This window comes from Harpia harpyja, chromosome 1, assembly GCF_026419915.1.
Source record: "Harpia harpyja isolate bHarHar1 chromosome 1, bHarHar1 primary haplotype, whole genome shotgun sequence".
In the NCBI taxonomy this organism is placed as follows: domain Eukaryota; kingdom Metazoa; phylum Chordata; class Aves; order Accipitriformes; family Accipitridae; genus Harpia; species Harpia harpyja.
The window spans coordinates 55,565,181-55,589,192 of NC_068940.1; the positions used below are offsets into that span (position 1 = coordinate 55,565,181).

A 24,012-nucleotide genomic window follows, 5' to 3' on the forward strand; every position below is an offset into this window, starting at 1 on the left:
TACTCTATATTGATTCATAAAAAGATTTACGGTGTTGTAAATTTTCTCCTAAAAATGTAGCTCTTTACCCTCCATAGTCTTCAGTGCTTAAGAAGACCACTAATTAAAAGAAGATGAAACCTGTAACAGCTGCAATGTTGCTACTACTACAATAGGTACTACACAGTATGTCTATAGGTGATGTACTCTACTAAGCTACCTGAGAATGATTGTCAGAGTGGCCTTCCAGTTTTAGAAGCAGATTCAAATTACATCCCATCAATTTTAACATATTTCTTGCAGTCATTTGCACTTTAATGAAGAAATAGTTCTGTTAGCTTCTTATTTTTAAAATGTAGTTACATGGATAATAGTGCAAAATGCCTTTTTCTTGTAGCAAAGAGTTGCTGATAAGAGCAATTCAGTTAAAACAGAAAACTGCATTTTTCCACAGCATGCATCGTATCCAAATGAAGGGAATGAGCACTAAATCATCTATCCTAGTGTTCACAATCTCCTTGCACTGATTAGGAAAAGGTCACATTTAAGTACTCTGGAAATTGTTTTGTAGATGAGAAACATTAGTAAAATGAAATGGTTACTTTTACTTTTCTTGTCTGTTTTTTCCGCAGTGTTGGACAAGCTACTAGGACCTTCTGCTGTATCTTTATATTTAACATGAATAAGCAATACTGTTGCACTGGATAGGTGTACTTTTTTGTGCCTGACACCAGTACAGTAGTATATTTTTAATTTACAAAGTTACCCTTGAAGAGTACCCAAAGCTATAGCTAGTGCTGAACACAGCGGTTCTTCTTCTGAATAGCAGAAATCACTATAATATAACAGCAGTTCCTGGCATTGCTCCCTGCAGTGCCTGCTTGATCAGTTACTGATACAGTTCAAGGTGCTAGTTATGATTTAAAAAGCCCTAAATGGGTCAGGATCCACTTATCTGAAAGATTGCCTTTACACCTGTGTCTCAGAACAGATTGGCTGGCCTGTCGTTCCAGTCCAAGAAGGACTGATGGCACTCCCAGAGCTTAGATCAGGCTCCTTTTTAGGTATGTGTTTATTATACAAATGCAGACATTAATAGCAATATGAAAAAATGGTATTCTCCTGTTTTCCAACGGACTGTCTACCTATGAGAACTTGATCTGGGGTCTATTGCACGTGCTATGCATCCCTTTTCAAGTCAGCTTCCCCCCTCCACTCCCCCCAATCTCTCCCATCCAAGTTGGATAAAACCCACCCCACTGGTCCAGACGTGTACAGGTTTCTGCCTCCAGGAAGAGCTACATGATCTTCAGCGACTGTGATCTCTAAAGAGGCAGAGTTACTGTTTCAACTTAAGATAGCGCCTTCACATTCATGTTGCTGATGCTAAAGTCTTGAGGACACAGACCTCTGCCAGATTTCCAATGCAAACAGACTGAAACTACAAACTTGTTATGCAGCCATTTGGGGAAAGTCAGGGGACATGTCTGTTGTATCAGCTACCCAGTATTTCATATCAGGAAAAAGTGCTGAGACAATTGTCATGCGTGAACAGACCAAAGAAATAATATACTCCCGGTGCAGAAAATGGCCCCCTTTTCTTTCTTCATTATCATATTTTTCTGCCTCAGCATGGCAACGCAGATGAATAAGACAGGAAATCTTCTGTGAGAATGCCCAGATGGGAAATTAGCCATGCAAAACTAGTGTTAAAAGCAGGAAAAAAACATGGAAAAAAACCAAAATAACTTAATGCAGTTATATATATGGTCTCAGTAGTTAAACAAGATACATCCTTCTAACACCAGCTAAAAACACGAAACAGTCAAAAAAGAAAACTCAAATGTTTCATTTCTCTTGTAATTAATTTCTATTCCCTACCCGTGGTGGTAAGTGTGTGAAAGTCAGCAATACCTGGACAGAAATAAAAGTAGGACATTTCTAAAAAGCTGCCTTCTAGAGTACCCCATGAACCACAGACATTACTGAACTACAAATATGTTGATATACAAAAGTTTTGGTAAATAGCCATATATATCTACTTTTTTTTTTTTTTTAATGATGCACCACTGAGGATACAAAGGCCTGTTAAGGCTAATTAATAGCTGTGATTCAAAAAGCTTATGAAATGGATTAACTACTGCCTTGCTCAGACTATACTGAATGGTGACTATACTGAATGGTGACTACAGATTTGATGACCCCTCTCATGAAAAGCTCTTAGCAATTATTTTTCTTTTGCCAAGAAATATAAATTATGAACAGACTCTTTCTCCCAAATACATTAAAAAAAAATTGAATTAGCAAATACAATGCAGTTACCTGTCATGTTGCAGTAAACTTTCAAAGGTCCAAGTGCCCCACTGCCATCTGGATCTATCCAGTAGTAATTTGAAGTTTTGCCCAAGTGTTTGTATGCTTCACAAGAGAGTTCATAAATAGCTGGAATGAAGTAAAACACAGCAATAAGGATCTTCATATCCTGGAGCAAAAAATCCATAATGACAATGAATTGACTTTATTTATATATCAAGAACTATACCTTTGAGATTAAATTAATGTCACTGACATGCACACAATTTCATTTTTTGGCATGTGATAGAAAGCCAGAATAGGAAAAGAATTCCAACAACTTGGGGACAGAGGGGCAGGGGGAAGAACAACCAAACATTTTCAAGAGTATCTTTAAACCATTTCTGAAAATACTTTCATTCAGAACTTTGTTTATACATTGGTTTAAATTTTACATCATAAATGGAGACAGTTCTATTGAACATACTTTTCCAACATCTAACTTTTCCAACATACTATCCAACATACTTTTCGCTTTAGTTTTCTTTCAAGAGAGACACCAAAAAAATTAGTTTTCCCTCTGTAAATTTTAGAATTTTTCAGGTTTTATTACAACTCAGAATAACATGCAGTTTCGAAATTGTGAATTTTCTCACTACATGCAATACCTGTCTCTATACAGCTCTGCATTTACTCTATTATGTATCTACATGACTAATACTCTGCTCCAGCAAGGTCTAAAATTTCACAATATTTACTGGAAGAAGTTTAATTTATTTAGCAGGGAGTTTTGTTTCAATTTTTCCTTGACCTCTCTACAGTGCTTTCTATTTCAAGTTGTAAAACTGCTTGTCAAATTGTGTTACGATGAACAGCTCAGACACAATATTAAGCATTGTAGATAGAAGCTTTTCTAGTAATTCCTGTATTTTCTTTGAAATGTATGACTATTACAAAGTTATGTGTATTATACATGAATAAATTAAATCATTTTATGCATAGAAAAGTAAAACTGGTGTTTTATATAAATTGGTATATACATATAACTGGTAAATTATATAAATATTTTTCTATGTAATTTTTCAAAAAAGTAATGTGTAATGCTTCTTTGTTTTCCAAGGACCAGATGGTACAGCTTTTTTGTTTGGAATCAATCAATGAGCTGCTAAAAGAAATGTAATGTTTGTTTAACCAGACTTCATATCCACTCTAAAAATTAATCTAATTTGTTGGCAATTCTTGCAAGCAATCTCCTTGCTAAAACTGGCTTTACTTCAAATGTCCATAAGGACGAGCTGTTTCTCTGGGCTCTGATGATGAGTGACTGATCACACACACACGCACACACACACATTTAAAGGCCTCTAACCAACTATTGAGACGCAGGAAGGAAAGTGGAGCTAAAAATGTCTCCAATTTTGATGTGGCACGAATGCAAAGCTAAAGACTGTTACCTATGTATATAGAGAATCTCCTTGTTGATGGTACAAGAGAAAGATTCCCTGCAAAGTTTTACATGTTCATTACAGGGTCTAAAGTAAATTTTATACCAGAAGTAGACACTTTAATTAAATTGTGAAATATTCCAAGCCATTTGCCCTTTCTCCCCAAACTAAGGTCAACAGATTCTTTAATTATCAAGGAGAGAATGTGCGTTTTCAGACACTTCATGCAGATTTCATAAGGCATTCATAACCAGTTTTCTTCAGAAATATTTCTCTAACTCTCTCCACTCTACCTAAAGGTAATCACAAAATACCAACTCTGTTAATGTGTAATTGTTGTGATACCAAGTCGCAAATTTTAACAGATGCATTCCAGCTCAAACCAAGAAGAGGACAAATACTGTTTATGATCTTCCAGAAGTTTGGTGTTTTCATTTTCTAAACCCTTTCAGAAAATGAAGGGAGTTTTGTCTTTGTAGTATCCGGATCTTTATGTAGGGCCATATGACATTTTTCTCTAAGTTTGCTCCTTTCAAGAAGACAGGCCAATCCTTGTACAGACATACTACTACAATTTAGAAAAAAATATTAAAGAGTGCAAGGAGCAGTAACATACAAATCACATGAGTATAGGAACAAAGTGAAGGGTTAACTGAAGTTGGTATACTGACAAAATAACTGGTAATTAAGATGCAATAGGAAACAGCAAACAATCATGTTCTGGTTTATGAAGACACTTGATGACAGAAAGAGACCTTTTTGTTGATTTAAGATGACAAGGAGTAGCCACTAACATAAACAGCAGAACAAAAGTGGCAAGCACCGTGCACAGAAGACAACTGTGAAGGGGAGGAGAGTAAGACATGATACCAAGATGTCAAAGAAGTAGAAGATGACATAGAAAGGAAGACAACACAGGATCACCTTATAATTCAGTACTTCCTTTAAACGGGTTTTTGAAATGCTGCACAAAAAGATCAGTAGTGTGTAAGACAGAAGAGAACAGGTAAAAACAGAAATTAAGAAACCCAAAGAAAACCTAGAATACATGAAAGGACAAACACTTAAGGAAAATTGTTTTAGAAGTCACCCGAGTACATTAAAACACAGAAGAAAATGAAAACAGAATACAACAAGGAATAGACCATGGCAGAATCAAAACAGCTTAAGTTAGAAAAATGATAAAGGTTACAATAAAGAAGCAAAAAAATTAACAGAACCAAGAAAGGACAAGTCAGCAAAATGCAAGATTTGGATATAAAGTCTACAGTGTTCACGTGCGAGTAAGGAGAAATGATTGCATACATCTACATATAGAGAAGGGGGGGGAGAGAGATTGAGGAGAGAAGGGTCTTTGAGTGCTGATTTCTTCTGGAAGATAGGGGAAAAAAAAGAAGAATGGAAGGACTGAAGACACAAGGGCAATAGATTTCTGCTTTTCAAGCCAGTAGAAGTAAAATGCCAAAAATGTATTTGCTTTCTTGGTAGTTGGTCCAAACACACAAAATATATACTCCTAAGTGACTTCAAAATAGTATTAAACTTCAAAATCTTCCAAGCTAAAGGTAAAACTCCCATGTGCCCTGATGTCCAGATAAGCCATTTCTAGCATAATACATCCAGGTGGTTTGGTTTTGTTTTGTTTTTCTTTTTTAAATGTTACTTAGATTCTTTCTGAGGAGAAGAGGGGGAAAAAATCCACCCTACAAATGGCTTCCTCACTCTTGACATGCTTTAATATTTAATCAAAAACTGCCTACAAGCGAAAAGAGGTGAAAACCTGGTCAGAACAGTGATGCAAGGTCTTAGAGTCAGGTAAAAAGTATGTACGAAAAGAATAAAAAATAGAAAGAGAAGAGCACCAAAAGTATGGTATAGTCTTTTTAAAGTTTAATCACCTGAATAATACAGATCAAACTGAGGCAACCAAATCCATTTCACGCTAAAATTTGAAAGGGTTTGTCTGCGTTTTAACATGAAGCAAAAAGAAGTTAAAAAAAAACTGTAAGAAAAATCTCATTTTAACTTTTGGTGTGAAACATCAAGCTTCTTTATGCTTCTTAGTCTGGGCAGAAAATCCAGTCATTTTAATCAGCTGACAAAAGCAACTATGAACACATTTTGAAGTTCATTGACTAAGCTAACATTCACAACAGTAGGCTTGAGTACAGCTTGAGCAGAAAAGTTTCTCTTCTTAGAAAAGCTTGACTAGAGAAGCAGACTAAGGGAGAACAGCTTAGAGTGAAACAAAAACTAACAAAAAACCTTGTAGCACACAGACCATAACATCATTTTGATTGCTGCATTTCTTCATGCATCTTTTCCGCTCCCAGAACTGTCTACCTGAACTCCAAAGGGGAGGTGTTGATGGACAGTGGAAGACAACACTCATTTCTGAGTTTTTAGGATCCTCTTTTTTAAACATTTGAGGAAAAGCAATGGTTCAGAAAACCAGTTTACAGAATAGCTTTTTCCAGCACCAGACTGTTAGTTGAAAGCTGGAAAGAGTCAACTTCTCTTAGATTTGAATGGCTCTTCACTGATTGAGGGAAGCAGATGTTCTCACTCTTGTTTTACTTTCTGACTGGCGTAAAGATCAAGAGAGTTATCCCACACAGGTGGCACAGCTGCTGGCTATCTCTAGAAAGCAGAAGAGCTGAATGACAAAAAGGATTTAGCAACTCTGTCACCCTATATGATGTTCCCATAGAGTTTCAGTAGCATCTTGGTGAACTACAGTTTCTGCATCACTATGTAAAAAGGCAGCTTTAATTTCAGGGCTGACAAATAGCCTCCCTTCGTAAGTACAAAGCTCATTATAAATAGAAGACCTAGCATGACAGTCTGCACTACATGACACAATGAATGTGTTAACAATACATTTTGGTTCTGTCAGTGAATATAGCTGCTGCAGGGGATAAACTCCTTTAAACTGCTGCTAATACAGGAGTAAATCGCAGCTTTACGGGGCATAGGAAAGGTGTAGATTCACAAGAACTGATGGAATTAAATGATAGTAAAAGTGACAAAAGTAGGCAGTGCATCAGATCTACAAAGTCCAGCTATACCTCTCCATCACTTTCAAATTCCCAGAAAAATACTGAAAGCTAAATAGACTGTGAGGTGCTTGGGTTTATGTCACTCAAGCTGGTTTTAAGTCTTGAGCCCCTTAAAAAGGGCTGAAAGCACACACAGACAAGGAAGGGGGAAAAAACCCCCCAAGCTTACTCAAGGAATAGTTGCACACTGAAATGGCATACCTGTAGTTTATTTTAAATGAAAGGAATAAGTTTTATTTGTTGCTTTATTACAAGATATATTCAGAGGATCGATTGCAAAACTAAAAATGTTGAAAAATAAATTTTTATATAAAAATATACATACACTGCTCTGTCAGGGGAAGTTTTTCTCTGTACAGTACTACAACAAACTTATCCCCACGCTTATTTATTCCAACGCTATATGGTGCAGAAACAACATCTGTTACAACTTTTTTTAAAATAGATTAAGTGAGAGAAATCCCACCATGAGTCAAAGCAAGTTACGTAAGTTTTTTAAAAGCTCCCCCCAAAAGCCAACATGATGCAACACTCCTTCAATGTTCTTGTTATTCCATAGGATTATTGCTGCAATGGTCAGAACCAAACCTTATGTCTGTCAGTTTTTTAAAGTTTGGATATAAAAATTCTCTAGTTTGATCTTATAATGCCTAAGACAAAACATAAAATACACTAAAAAATTCAGTCTCCAGTTATAGTTAAACTTAGAATAAGTACACAGGTGTTGTTAGTCAGACAAAAATAACTGTGAACAAGTATTTACTTTTACATTTCACATTTGAAAAGTGAAGTAATCCTTTCAGATATGACAATGAGGTGGAAGTATTGCTAGAAATCCATACTGCATCGATGCACATTCTCAAAAATGCTCTGCATTGCAATTTAGTTACATCCAACTTACAGTAAATCATAGTTATATATAACAATGTTCAATTTTTATATAACAAGTATATTTTTGGTATGTAAATCCCTCTACATCTTCTCGTGTACATGCACACACACACTCCTTGCTAGATGATTCCTCTGTTTGTAATTATATTATTATTGTACTTACCCTTCCCACAAAAAAAAGAGTTTGAAGTTTAACTAAACTAAGTCTTTACTCATTAGTAGAACCGTAACTTAATGTGATCTTAATTATCATGAGTTTGAAATGTTTTCCAAAGTAGCTTTTTCCAGGTTTCCAAATGTTAAGTGTGCCCTTGTTCATTTGCTGTCGGCAAAGCAAATGTGGTTGGAAATTTCCGCTGAACACTCCTGGGTTTGCCCCTTCCACCTTTTCAGGCCGTCAGTTTACAGAAGCTCCCAACACCTTCAGCTATGAGAGCTGTGTGGCAGGCACACCAACCCTGATAGAGAGCAAAACTTCTTGGCCATGGAAAAGTGAAAAAAACTAGAAGCTGCAGCCTGGTAGTCAAGCCACCCTACCTGCACAGAGGGGTCGAGTTAATGACCGCCATGTATGCACTTTGGTCAAGGAATAAGGAAGTGTTGGCCCTTGGCCAATGAGGACTAGCATGACATTATTTGACCACAGGTCAGATTCGACTAGGGTATAAATGGAGCCCCGCTGGAGGGCACATTGAGTCAGTCCTCCTTGGAGCAGCAGGTCTGCAGTCGGGGTCTCTCCCCTTGGGTCGGGATGCTGCCCAAGGTAACTCTTCGAGGTTGAGAGCCCTCATCTTTTAGGTTAGTGATATGCGTGTTTTGGGTTATCATTTCTAAAGCTTAAGAATTATTAAGTTCATTGCATAGTATTAATTTCCCCTTACATCACTGAACCTGTCGTTTACCAATGCTGTCGGAGTTCTAAACGATTCTGATTGAATAAGTTTTGTTGATTTTAACACCTGTTTAATTTGATTGTGTTAGCCTCTGCAACAAGCTGAAAGCTAAAATAAATTACAAATCAAAACCCAAGGAGATCCACCTACCACCAGCATCCAAAAAACCTCATCAGTCAAATAATGATAGAGGGAGGAAACTAAAGCTGAAGAAGAAACCATCACCATTCTGATATAGAACTGCAAGTGTATCTGAAATGTTTCAAGCTGATTCAACACACTTCAACTTATTTAAGTGTAGGCACACTCACCTAAAAGAATTAAAAAACACCAAACACAATCTGATCTTGCACCAAGAAGATTGTAAGGTAACCAAGACTTCTGGTTTAGGTTTTTTTCTTGCTATTTTTCCCTACTATGTAATTATCTTAATGTAAAAAAGACAACAAAACACCTGTTTTAGTTTCTGCATACTGCCAAAGACCCCTTTTCCAAAAATCCTTCTTGATTTAAAAATATCTTCAAAATATTTGCTAAAATAACACACTCCCCTAGACAAAAGAAGGTGGTAGTGGGAAACAAAAATAAAATCCTGACTAGAGAAAACTGTCTTGCAACACCAACAATAGTTCTTCAAACTAAATTTCCAATTGTCTTCTAGTGACAGCAATTTCTGCATGACCAGAAGGTGGACCTTCAGCTAAGAGTTGCGCACCACAAGCCACAGTGCTAAATTTCATGTACTTGCAGCTAGGATGCGCCTGTAGAATTAGGTTACCTTGATGAGAAAAAAGCACAGGAAGTAGCACTTTAAATAAAAGATAAGGGTCTAATAAGATAAAGCTGTAAGACCTTCAAGGCTCCTAGCCCTCACAACCCAGGAAGCAGCCCATCATGGCTGCTGACAGTGTGCTCACCTTGACATCCCAGAGCAGGAGGACGATGACAGCACACTCAGGTAGCTGCAATGCTGAGTTTCTGTGCCCAGTTTACATGCACTTGGAAACCATGCCTGAATATGTCAGTAACTGCAATGATGTTCATATGCCGGAAGAAAACTGAGTTTCTTGATGAGCTGCAGCTTTATGCACATCTTAAATACAATGTGTACATAAAAAGATTAATTTGGAGTTTTAAAGTTCCGTTGGGAAAAATGATTTTTTTTTTTTTTTTTTTGGAAATGGATCTACTGTGATGCTAAAGAAATTCCAGGAATTTCTTTCTTAAGAAATACAACAATTCTAGATTCAGTTATGCTACATTCAGTTACAACCAAATGACTTGCATTCAGGAAAAAAACAAGAAATAAGGAAGTGTCCAAATGTGACATGCATTTGCCAATGCAATATTTCCAAATTATTAATGACAATGGAAATCAGAAAACCCGCACCTGCTAACTTTACATATAACTGAAAATTTGAGTAAACTAAAACCTCTAAAGCCCTGTCAGTAATACTTGCAATTTGCGTGCTCATGTTGCATCTGCAAGAATATTATTTTCTCCTGTTTTTAAAGAAATGTTGCTATACATGAACAGCCACTCAGCAAAACCACATTTTTCACATATAAATGCAATTAAGCAATTGGAAAATTTCACTGTAAATAAGAGAATTTGAAAATATTGGAAGGTACCATGAACAAGTCCACCAAATCACGGCTGTATATGACATGGCACATGCTTTAGCCAATCATTTTTCCAGTTGTAGTAAAACCACGATCAAGCACTACTTCTCAGCCATGACTAAGTTACCTCCACAGCCAGAAGTTGAATTGATCTATTGCAGTCCCAAAAGCACAAGCAAGCACAACCCCTGGCATCTTCACACATGTTCAGAGTGAAACATATTTGATTGTTTTTTCTGGGATACAATCATTGTAGGGGCCCTTGGTTTGCTCTCACAGTTGGCTAGGACAAACACATGAATTCTAAGAGCTCAAAACGTCATCCTTGCACTGTGGCCACATGACATTAGTAAAAGTCTATCACACACCACACAACTATTTTACTCACAGCAGTTCAAATACAAGTTAACTTAAGCCTAAGGGTTTAGTTCTGTTACTCTTAACATCACATTAAATAAGTACTGCATCATTCTACAAGATGTTCTGGGAAGAGGCAGTTCAATTGCTCAAATTATATTTGGAGCAATAAGTGCCAGGAAAAAAAGCAGAATCGTTTTCATGATCATAATTAGTGTAACAGTGAAATCACATGGCTGGGATGCACCTCAAAGATAATCTAATCTACTTCCCCAAAAAGCTCAATTACGTCCATGTATCATTCCTGACATACTCCTGTTCAAAATCTCCCATGATATAAATTCCTCAACACAGCGAGGCAGCCTAGAGCTCCACCAGCCCTTCAGCATCAGCATTTCTCCCACTCTCTCTACACTGTGAAGCTGCTCCACTGCAATTTAAACTCATAATTTCTCTTTCTACCCACCATGGATTTGGAGAATAGCTTATTGTACTCCTCCTTGCAGCCATCTTTTGTCTATTTGCAGATATGAATCTCTTCTCTACATTAAAAAGGCCAAGTTTGTTCATCTTGGCCACAGGTTGTGTGAAGAATTATTCTTTGTGCTCTGCTCTGGACTCTCCAATTTTTTCATGAACCTCAGTATATGAAAGTGGACAATGCCCAGCACAGCAGGCTTAATTTGCACATCCCACAAGTTATGCTCCTGTTAATTCATCCCAAAATAGTGTTTTCCTTTTTCGCAGAAGCATATGCAATGAACTACAAGGTATATAAACCAGCAATAAACCCCACTTCTACAGAACTTAATAAAAAAAAACCCAAACCCCTCATAGACAGATAGCAGCAGCCTCACTTTCACAAGCCCTGGTCCTCACGGCGGACTTCAACCACCCCGATATCTGTTGGAGGGACAACATGGCAGGGCATAAGAAATTCAGGAGGTTCCTGGAATGCATTGATGGCAACTTCCTTCTTCAAGTGATAGAGGAGCCAATGAGGAGAGGTGCTATGCTGGACCTTGTTCTCACCAACAAGGAGGGGCTGGTAGAGAGCGTGAAGCTCAAGGGCAGCCTTGGCTGCAGTGACCAGGAAATGATGGAGTTCAAGTTCCTTTGGGCAGTGAGCACAGCAAGCTCACTACCCTGGACTTCAAGAGAACAGACTTTGGCCTCTTCAGGCATCTGCTTGGTAGAGTACCATGGGACACAGCCCTAGAAGGAAGAGGGGTCCAAGAAAGCTGGTTAATATTCAAGGATTAGCTCCTCCAAGCTCAGGAGCGATGCATCCCAACAAAGAGGAAGTCAGGCAAAAACGCCAGGAGGCCTGCATGGACGAACAAGGAGCTCCTGGACAAACTCAAACACAAAAAGGAAGCCTACAGAGGGTGGAAGCAAGGACAGATACCCTGGGAGGAATACAGAGAAATTGTCTGAGCAGCCAGGGATCAGGTTAGGAAAGCCAAAGCCCTGGTAGAATTAAATCTGGCCAGGGATGTCAAAGGCAACAAGAAAAGCTTCTATGGTTACGTTCGTGATAAAAGGAAGACTAGGGAAAATATGAGCCCTCTCTGGAAGGAAATGGGAGACCTGGTTACCCAGGACATGGAGAAGGCTGAGGTACTCAATGACTTTTTTTTCCTCAGTCTTCACCAGCAAGTACTCCAGCCACACTGCCCAAGACACAGAAGGCAAGGGCAGGGACTGGGAGAATGAAGAACTGCCCACTGTAGGAGAAGATCAGGTTCAAGACCATCTAAGGAACCTGAAGGTGCACAAGTCCATGGGACCTGATGAGATTCATCCATGGGTCCTGAGGGAACTGGCAGATGAAGTGTCTAAGCCACTATCCATCATATTTGAGAAGTCGTGGCAGTCCGAGGAAGTTCCCACTGCCTGGAAAGGGGAAACATAACTCCCATTTTTAAAAAGCAAAAAATGGAAGACCCAGGGAACTACAGACCAGTCAGTCTCACCTCTGTGCCCAGCAAGACCATGGAGCGAATCCTCCTGGAAACTATGCTCGGGCACATGGAAAATGAGGTGATTGGTGACATGGCTTCACTAAGGGCAAACTGCACCTGACAAGTTTGGTGGCTTTCTACGATGGCGTTAAAGCGTTGGTGGATAAGGGAGGAGCAATGGACATCATCTACCTGGACTTGTGCAAAGCATCTGACACTGTCTTACACAACATCCTTGTCTCTAAATTGGAGAGACATGGATCTGACAGATGGACCACTTGGTGGATAAGGAATTGGCTGGATGGTCACACTCGAAGAGTTGCGGTCAACGGCTCGATGTCCAAGTGGAGACCAGTGACGAGTGGCGTTCCTCAGGGGTCAGTATTGGGACTGGTGCTGTTTAACATCTTTGTTGGTGACATGGACAGTGGGACTGAGTGCACCCTCAGCAAGTTTGCTGACGACACCAAGCTCTGTGGTGCGGTTGATACGCTGGAGGGAAGGGATGCCATCCAGAGGGACCGTGACAGGTTTGAGAGATGGGCCTGTGTGAACCTCATGAAGTTCAACAAGGCCAAGTGTAAGGTCCTGCACCTGGGTTGGGGCAATCCCAAGCACAAATACAGGCTGGGTGATGAGTGGGTTGAGAGCAGCCCTGCAGAGAAGGACTTGGGCGTATTAGTGGATAAAAAACTAAATATGAGCCAGCAATGTGCGCTCACAGCCCAGAAAGCTAATCGCATTCTGGGCTGCATCAAAAGAAGTGTGGCTAGCAGGTCAAGGGAGGTGATTCTCCTCCTCTACTCCACTCTCATGAGACCCACCTGCAGTACTGCGTTCAGCTCTGGGGCCCCCAACATAAGAAAGACATGGACCTGTTGGAGCAGGTCCAGAGGAGGGCCACAAAGATGATCAGGGGATTGGAGCACCTCTCCTATGAGGACAGGCTGAGAGAGTTGAGGTTGTTTAGCTTGGAGAAGAGAAGGCTCCGGGGAGACCTTATGGTGGCCTTCTAGTACTTAGAGGGGGGCCTACAGGAGCCTTCTTCCTGCTGCCATTGATCTAAGCCTCAGCCTCCTTAAAGCTCTGAAGCTATGGATTGCACCTTCCCAGCTGCTATATCCACCTCACTCTCCCTCTGCCTCCTATTGTGAGCTAATGAACTTATAAAGGATTCTCATTATTAGTGCAATAATCAAATATGTCCTGTAGAAACAGAAAGGAAATTAAAAAGCAGAAAAAAATAAAAATAATGAGATAGGTGGAAATTTGCCAAATTTGTGTCAAATTGACTCTAGGCTCTTTTATGTCAGTGATAAACAAGACAATTATCATTGTGGTAACAAAGGGAAGAAAGTAGAGGGGTTGCCATCAGAATATGAAAGAGAGCACGAGTTTATTTGCCACTGGGATAATAAAGGAAATTACTGCCATGGGGGTGAAAACTGTAATTTGAGTTACCACACAGTAGTGCAACCCAGGAATTTGCTATGAATATAGAAGAAAAACATCCCATTTATGGCAAAACCAAAAGTGCTTCTGTTTCTCTCAACTTCATTCTTTCTTTGCTTTGGGCTGGGGGAGGGAGGGCAGAGAGAAATGAATTTAAATCCAAAAGGCTGATCAAAGATGGATTTTTAAACAAATTTAGCAGTGATTTTAAATTAGAAGCCATAGATTAGGAAATTAGCATCCTTGTAACAGTGTCAGCCCACAGACATCACAAGAAAGAAGTTTAATTAGACACCAATTTTTAACAAGTTGCTTTTGAGAATTAAGTCATTTGAGGATACACAAACACTTTAAAAAACAAAACAAAACAAAACAAAACACGAAACTGCATTCTAGCACGGTTCTTTGTGGCTGAAATAAACACCGTTCAGGGTAAAAACATTTGAAAGGGAAAACTGCAAGTCATGCCAAACATCTCCATGTAAGGCACAATTTCATTTTAAATCTGGATGGTTTGGCACATTTGTGTAGCTGTAATACATTACTGGGCACTGCATCTAAGGGGGAAGACTGTCAAAGAAACTCTTAGATATTCACTGTGCTTGTGCTGGTCTTACACTGGTCCCAGCCGCAGAAAGCTTCAGAGCTGCTTGGAGCTTGTTTGAGTCTTCTCCAGCTGGGAGACAACAGGAACACTGCCAATATCATCTTGTCCCCTTCTTCCCTCCTATCCCTCTCTCCCATGCAAAAGGCTTCAAGGTTGGTATAAAAACTAAGTTTGAAAAATCCATACCCCTAAAGAAGAAGTAGGATTTCTACTCCCACTCCCACTTACTCTGTATTGCCAGGGCAATGGAAAAGAGGAGACAAGGTACAAGCCTGGATTTACACTTTCCCAGCTGTGTAATACAAATGCTTGGTTGCACTCTAAAGTGTGCCGAGATACGCAAATGAAAGCCTCAGCAAATTAACAGTAAATTTGGGTCAAAGTTACAGAAATATCTGGAATCTTATTTTAATACAAGATGTCTATAAGTGGCTACAAATAGCAAAACCACAGATTAATCCCAAGGATTTTTCCCCACCAAGTTCATGCTGGTTCTTTCCTGCCTTGGCTATCACAGCATTTGATCTGTCTTAAGGCCTGAACTTCCTCATCAATGTTAAATAATGCTCAGCTGCACAAAGAGATACTCTCATTATGCAGCTTTAAAAGAGATTATAATATCAGGGTTTTTTTCTTCATTAATACTACTAATTCAAAAATGCATTACTCCCATCCTCATCTATAGGACTGTAATTAAGTTTTATGTCTACAGGCCTCAACAGTTGTAATTGTCACCATTTCCTGCCCCTTTCCCCCCTCCTCCCCACCCCAGTTCCCCAAATATTTTTGTATCTGAACCTATCATAACCAGCAATCCTGTGAAGGAAAATATGGTCCCTTGCTTGGCTGTACTTACTCAATACAAGTTTTACTTGAGTAAAACTTGCTCAAGTTATTAAAAAAAATTACTGCTCAAATAAAATACGATTTCTTAAAACCTTACATTAAAAGCTTATGTTTGAAAAAAAAAACAAACCAAACCACACCAACAAACAGTAGCTTACCTACAAAAGAATTGCTATACACACAGACACCTAACCAAATAGTGGGTTTTCCAGGGGAGCTGAGCACCTATTTCCACCAACAGAAAAGAACTAAAACATTACAAAACCAAATGCTTATACCAGCATTTACATTATCTCAATCAAAATGTCCTCTATCAACATGACACCAATTTAGAACCAATGCATCATTTTTGTCATTTCCATTAACCACTAAGCAACTTGCAATGCCAACAGAATTCAACTTTTTTAACTGCCGTAAAAATATCAGCAGAAACATCTGCTCCATATCCCTTTTTTCATTTCTTCTCTCCAATACTTTCAATTGGGAATGACTGTGTCCTGGCAACTTACTGTAAATCATTTTCATGTCTTTTTCACATAATGGATGAGCTGTGAAATTAGTAACATGTAAGATGGGTACCTTGGAGGTTGCCCTGGTTGGCATGCACTCTCTTTCATTGGTATCTGTTTCAATAGCAGCACTGCAGAGTATTCATTTAGACTATTTACTGAGGGGGTGAGAATATGGGGAAATGTCAGGTTCTGTGAAAAAAGCCCATCTGCACACCCACAGAGGAGCTCAGAGATGCAATGGCAGGGGAGAAGCCCAAATAATATCCTGCCAGGCTGCTCCCAGTTCCATTACAGGAGCCATCAGCCCATCAGAGGGCCATCTGCATAAGCCCAGAGAGGGACCCAAGTACATGTAAGTAGTACAGCTAAGACTTCTACTGAGAAAATGAAGAACTACAAACTACATCAACACATTTAAGCACTTCTACCAATATCAGCACAAACCGCATTTATGAAATTCCATGTTTTTGTAAAGTTAGCTAAAAGTAAACATACCTAGAGGATTCCCCAGGCTTCAATAAAATATTTAAGGAGTTCCAGTAACCTGTCATTACTTTTGCTAAAAGACTTGTCTAGCCAAGATAACTATTAACCTGAGGTGAAATTTTAAAGGAACAGTTATGAAGTATGACTGATATGAAACACCTACTTCTGCTAATGGATTTTGGTCCTACAACTTGCCCTGCTTTGTCTCCCATTTAAATTACAGCATATTGAGAAGAAGAGTAAAACTCGAAAAACCACCATACTAAAACTACAGAAAAACCATCACAGCTCTTGCCCCTGAGTGAAAAGGGTCAATGTGGACAACTGATTCTTAAGGCAGGCATGTAGAGCTCCCAAAAATTTCCACTGTAAAGAAGTATGAGTATACTGGAAAAATGAATATAATGATGTTTGAGAAAGGTAGTATCCATAAACAATCATAGAATCATAGAATCATTTCGGTTGGAAAAGACCTTCAAGATCATCGAGTCCAACCATTAACTATGCCCTCGAAACCATGCCCTGGAGTACCCTGTCCACTCGCTTTTTGAATACCTCCAGGGATGGTGACTCAACCACTTCCCTGGGCAGCCCATTCCAATGTTTGACAACCCTCTCAGTAAAAAAATTTTTCCTAATATCTAACCTAAATCTCCCTTGCCTCAACTTGAGGCCATTTCCTCTTGTCCTATCTCCAGACACCTGACAGAAGAGACCAACACCCACCTCACACAAGAGCAAAGCTGTATCAAAAAAAATACCATCTGGAATATATACTGTCCACAGAGACGTGTCATAAGAGGACTGGCAATAATTATTCTCTATGCTCATTTACTAGTGGAGCCATACACCTACTGTTGTAAAGATAAGCATTGTCATACTAATTATTAAGGCAAATTATAGCATGCAAAGCACAACAAGTATCTCAGGGTTTCATTCCACTTAATCAAAAATGCATATTTATCCCACATGAACCACATGAAACACTGTTATAGAGCAAACAAAGCAGTAAAAAATGGAACTGCCGTGTTTTATTACCCTTTGCATGAATTTTCGTATTTTGGTTTTCCTTATCCTTGTTCTTCATTTTCTTCCACAAGTGCAACACCTCCCACGGCTTCAGGTTGTGACAAAAGAATACTACTACACTCTTTCAGAGTTGCCAGCCGGGCCTGAGAGTTGATCAGCCTTTAATCTCATCAGCAGTGGTAGTACAATGCAATAGGCTCTTCCATTGCTTTCAGGCACAACATGGAAGCACGTGCCCCAAACCACCACACTTCTGCCCCTGCACAAAAATGACTAAGCTACCCCAAAGGGTCAGCTCTAATGAAGTAATGGTACCTTGCAGGGGAAGTGTGGTGGGTTGACCCTGGCTGGACGCCAGGTGCCCACCAAAGCCATTCTATCACTCCCCCTTCCTCAGCTGGACAGGGGAGAGAAAATATAACAAAGAGCTTGTGGGTTGAGATAAGGACAGGAGAGATCACTCACCAATTACCATCACAGGCAAAACAGACTCAGCTTGGGGAAAATTAACTCAATTTATTACAAATCAACCAGAGTAGGGTAATGAGAAATAAAACCAAATCTCAAAACACCTTCCCTCCACCCCTCCCTTCTTCCCAGGCACAACTTCACTACCGGATTCTCCACCAACCCCCCCCAGCAGCACAGGGGGATGGGGAATGGGGTTTACGGTCAGTTCATCACACGTTATTTTCTGCCACTTCATCCTCCTCAGGGGGAGGACTCATCACACTCTTCCCCTGCTCCAGCGTGGGGTCCCTCCCACAGGAGACAGTCCTCCACAAACTTCTCCAACGTGGGTCCTTCCCATGGGCTGCAGTTCTTCATGAACTGCTCCAGCATGGGTCCTTTCCACGGCGTGCAGTCCTTCAGGCACAGACTGCTCCAGTGTGGGTCCCCCACGGGGTCACAAGTCCTGCCAGAAAACCTGCTCCATGGGCTCCTCTCTCCACAGATCCACAGGTCCTGCCAGGAGCCTGCTCCAGCGCGGGGTTCCCACGGGGTCACAGTCTCCTTCGGGAACCCACCTGCTCCGGCGTGGGGTCCTCCACGGGCTGCAGGTGGATATCTGCTCCACTGCGGACCTCCATGGACTGCAGGGGGACAACCTGCCTCACCATGGTCTTCCCCACGGGCTGCAGGGGAATCTCTGCTCCGGCACCTGGAGCATCTCCTCCCCCTCCTTCTTCACTGACCTTGGTGTCTGCAGGGTTGTTTCTCTTACATGTTCTCACTCCTCTCTCCGGCTGCCATTTTCTGTCTGTCCCAACTTTTTTTCCTTCTTAAAAATGTTATCACAGAGGCGTTACCACTATCGCTGATTGGCTCGGCCTTGGCCAGCAGTGAGTCCGTCTTAGAGCCGGCTGGTATTGGCTCTCTCGAACACAGGGGAAGCTTCCAGCAGCTTCTTACAGAAGCCACCCCTGTAACCCCCCCCCGCTACCAAAACCTTGCCACACAAAACCAATACAGGAAGTCTGCTTAAGAAGACTCAGCAGGGTTCTGCCCCAAGCAGCCCAGTGCAGAAGGGAGGCTCCACTGCTTCTCCTCCACTTCAGGATTGTCTGAATTGCTCTGTATCATTTTGCATTTTCAAGGCTACATTCCAGAAAAGATGAATGGCTCCTGCTAAAGCAAGCTTGGAAATTCAATTCTCAGACACTTTGGGGTAACTGGCCACCAGTTTTATACCTGGAGTATGACACATTGTTGATTGCAAAGTCTCTGCTTTCTCCAGCAGATTATCTAGGGTAGGCAAAGTCCTTATTACGACCCTCTTCTCCGGTCATAGGCACAGGGAGAAGCACAAAGGTCTTTGGGAGTCTGCTTTTCCCCGTTGTACTTCTACTTGCAGTATGAGTATCTTATACATTCATACAACGAGATCACAAAACCCAACACTATTATGAGGCAGTAACTGGAGGTGGTTAGCAGTTTTTGAAAGATAATCCTCCCTTCCAGGAAAGATAGTGGGGTTACAGGAAACCTGTGGAATGATTACTGGAGGTGACTTATCGATATAACACCACCACCACCACCCCCACCTTAAGGCAAGGTAAACCTCTAGGGTGGAATGCAGTGGACACCTAAAGAATCAGTTCCATGGTAGTTCCCTAAGCAACTTAACCTGCAACTTTTAGATGTTGGCAACACCAGGGGAACTTGGTGTGCTAACTCTGAAAAGTAACACGGAGCGTGGAGCGGAGTGGAGATGCCACAGCCAGGCTCTGTGATTACAGGGGTAGGGAACTGCGACGATAGGAACAAGAACAGTTGGTCCCTGCATTGAATTCACTGAAGCAAGGAGGTAAAATAATGGGGGTTCTCTCAACCTAATGCCCTACTTTTGATTTATATCATACTTGCCCAGTTCTGGGGAACTGACATGTAACATCATGTCCTTTGGGTGAACTTTACTCACTATAATATCATTATAATACTAAAACACACCTCCATCCCAAAAGCTACCTACCTCCAAGGTGCAATCACTCCCCCATGGAGCATGCACTCTGAATTTTTTCTTGTATATAACTTTAAAAGCAAAGCGAGAAAACTTTATACTAAAGTAAAGGTATGTATGACTAGACTCACTCAAGCTCCACGTAAAAAGAAAAATAGTATAAAAAGACCCCAAAAGAGGAAGACTGTTAGGGAAGATACCATCATAGACAAGTTGGGAGGACATCGCTGACATCTGGGATAAGTCGACAGGCTGAACCTCTCTTCCCCCCCATAGGGACGCCTATTGGGTGAGATTCGAACACTTGGCTGCACTGAGTGCTTCCCCGGGAAACTTAGAAATCTCTCTATATAGAGTCACTTTCTTTTTTTGATTTCACACGCTGTCTTCAACACTTGCACGTGCTTTGCAGACAGTGTATTTATCACCAGCAATCCAAAAGAATCTGTACTGTTGCTTTAATAAACTGCGCTGCTCATTAATCTAGTCATGATAGTTCGTTCACACAACCAAACTCCCTAAGTCTGGTAACTCTCATGCGTTGAACGCGGCTAAGCTGAGAGTGCAGTGTGCTATAAGTACATCCGTCACCATGACAGTTATGCGACCAGACTTATAGTGCTGAATTGGACATTACTCAGAAACTAAACCTAGCCACCTCCAGCCCCTCTGACATCTGAGGATAAGCTGGAACGTAAGGGGGGTTATTTTCTGCCAAATTCCTTTACCCTTTAACGCAACAAACCCAAGGAACAGTTTCATAATTTTCTTGAACAGTTTGCTTCTTCAAACTAAGTTTTTGAATTAAAACATTAGCTCACCAACACTTAGCACATTTCCACTGTGGTAGATGATAAATGAGGGTCTAATTTTACACTGATCAACTGTTTTCATTAAACTTTTGGAATGAAGAGATTTTTTTTTCTTTTTTTTGCAAGCTTTCTTCTCACTTTTTCAAATAGCTCTTCTGCTTGTAATGTTTTTCATAATTCTCAAAGCACTTACAAAAAGCATCATTATTCCCATTGTACAAATGAGGGAAAAAAACCCAAACCAAACCAAGAAAAACCCACACAAGTGAGAAAGAGAAATAACCTGCCCCCAAAATTACGTCACTGGGAAATGTTAACAGAAAGGACTGAATCTAGGTATGCTAATTCTCAGTCCACAGTCTTACCAGATTGATCATACTGTCTTCCACATACAGGAAAATTTGTTACAAATGTAGAATTTATCATAACTTTCTACACTAGGTAATGCACATAGGAATGCCACAAACCCTAGTTGTCTGGTTATCCATTGGTACATACTGCCCTTTTAATGGCAAGCATAATTAAAATGTTCCCCTATTTTGGATTTAAAAAAAATATTTAAAAAAAAATTACATGTGGACAGATAAAAACATCTGCATGTATACCTGAAGAAGTTCTCATTACTTTGACTACCATGCATCTTTACAGCTGATCTTTGCACTAACTTCATTCTCTCACATGTTTGAGAAAGCCAGAATTACAGTGACTTCAAAATGTGTTTTTTCTTTCTAATGGCTGTCAATGGGATTTTAATATCAGCACCTTAATGCTTTTTTGCAATTAAAGTGTTTTAACAGTGAAGTAAGCAATATGCTAGATTGCCTTAATGGAAAAGTTTAAGAACAAGCTAATTAATTTTGAAGTCTTTACATGCAGAGTCCTTTTCAGGCTATGATTAATTCTGACTTTGATTTTACAGCATACATGAGCTGTTTTAAAGTTATCTACTCTTAATTACATGTTCTCTTTTAACTGTCCCCTGGAAACAATATTTGGTTGTGCATTTGGAATAACAATAGAGCACAGGTTACAGCTGCCTGCAAAAAGCTTAACTCATCTAATACCTAAGCTTTCTCAAATGCAGACTGCAATTCAGGCATGTTGCTTGGTTAGTTTTAAACATGTTAACTAAGTCATCGAATTAAGGGACTGAAAATGCTTAGACCCTGACTTCATAGTGTTATTGCACTGGACCCCAAATATATTTTCCCCCACCTAGTAAAAATTTAGCTTAAAAACTCATGACACTTAATTCTAATTTAGAGCTACATATAAACAGCCCAACTGTACAAACAGCTAAAACCTGAAGCCCAATTTCAGCCCTTACACTCTCTCTTGCACATCTCATCTGATAAGAGTCATTTCCAGCTGATTTTTTAATTTCAACATAATTACTGCTGGTTGACTATTCATATTCTGCTTTGCATCCTAAATGCTTATTTTCTCCACTTAACCTTCACCAATAGTACTGACGCTATTGCTCATTTTGGAACTGCAGCCCTTTCTGTCCTGAACACAGACTCCATCCATTTACTTACAATAAAAATGCAAGTTGCTTCCAATTTATTACACATTCTGCACTTCATAAACACCTGCTGCAGAGCAGTTCTCAGCTCAGCAGATAATAAATTAGCAGCAGCAGAAGTAACTATAGCTTATGGCACTGAAACTAAGAACAAGCTGATTTTTAAAAAAAATACATATCAGAATACAAAACCAAAAATCTGCAACATCCCCAAACTCAAAAAAAATATTAACAGAGTACAAAGCTTTTCTTTTCCCAGTTTTGCAGGAACAGCTCAAAAATGCAGCAGTTTGGGGCTTATATGTTTCACATGAAAAATTACATGAAGATCTCAGATTAAACCAAACAACTTTGCCCTCATTTTAAAATTACATTTTAATAAAAAAAGAGGTAATTTAATAATAGTCTGCAACTTTAGAAAAGAGATGCATTATGTTAAATCCTTTGAAAACATGTAATAAATAATAGAAGATGAAACCACAAAGACTGTTATAAATTATGATGACATTTCCTTTGAAAAGCATTGCTGGAAAAGAGATTAGCCTCTTTAGAAAGATAGCATATTGATTATATGATCCTTTTATTAAACTTCTGTAAACAAAAGTAGTTTCTTTATAAACAGGCTTTGAGAATCTCTATTCTCAACAGCAAAGAGAGAAACACCCCAGAAATAAGGTTTTACAGAGCAAAATTTGAACATTTGATTAGTTCAGATACAGAGTGTGGGAAAGGAGGAGAAGAATAAATTGATACTGACATTGCTGACTAAGAACAATCAGTTGTTGAAAGTGCTTTCCCAGAGGATGCTAAGACCATAAAAGACAAAAGCCTTTTTCTAGAGATTTCAGAAATTCTAGCTCACTTTTTTCCCGTTATTCCAAGTCAGCAATGCTCAGACACACATCCATGCTGCCAAGCTTGAATGCAGTATTATTCATGTCCTGGAATCTCCTTTACTTAACTCAGGTCACAAATACAGAGTCTTAAAGCAGAGATCCTCAAGAAGCAATTCAAAAACCCACAGCCTTCACCAGGGACACCCAAACATCAGCTCACAAGAGGGTGAGGTGGAAGGGCAAGGAACTGTACTCCCTTTTCTTACAGTATCTAGTACAAAACTTACTCTGTAATAACAGTTCTAAAAAGAGCTGATCACCCTTTTCTGATCGCTCCCCCATGTCCCCAGTGTTAGGTTCATAAATATTTTCCCCTGCTCCAGCCTCCTCAAACCCAGCAGCTCTGTCAAAACCACTCTTGCTATTCCTCCAAACTTACTTTCCTCAGACTAACTTCACAATTCACTTCCCTACAGAGCTCCTCATCCTCATTAGTGCATCCCACAGCAGCTGTCCTCCATCAGCCCAAATGAGGCAAATCACCTCAAACACATGAGGATGGGGGGATGGGAGCAACTCAAACTTTGTCCTACTGAAAGCTCCTCTTCCATGTTTTCAAAACTCAGCAGCTTGGGCTTCCAATCTTATTTCTCATTCCTTCTTTCATATAACTAAAACAATCTGTCTTCCATGAACAAGGCTAATGGGCATTGCAAAGCTCCCCTGCATGCCTTAAAATGTCAGCTTTCCACTACAGAGACTCAGCCCAGTATGTTCATATGTTGCCCAGTTTACTTATGGAAATTCTCAATTTGTTACTGGGAATTCAGTGCAAGATCTGGCAGTCTTGTGTAAATCATTCAGTCATACAGGCTGCTGAACCTCTGCTCAATCTCACTGAAATCAGGTTCTTGCATGTGCACGGGCCCCTTTCTGCGGCAAC

General features: G+C 39.9%; 1 protein-coding gene across 3 annotated transcripts in view; it reads right to left on the minus strand.

Moving 5' to 3' along the window:
* The window catches only part of CNTNAP2 (contactin associated protein 2), a 1,249,274-nt gene that overhangs the window by 380,463 nt on the left and 844,799 nt on the right, over nucleotides 1-24,012 (minus strand). For all 3 annotated transcript variants that reach the window (XM_052795237.1, XM_052795244.1, XM_052795253.1), the window contains one exon: nucleotides 2,302-2,421. In XM_052795237.1, coding sequence (XP_052651197.1) covers nucleotides 2,302-2,421 — 120 coding nt within the window. The remainder of the gene's footprint in view (nucleotides 1-2,301; nucleotides 2,422-24,012) is intronic.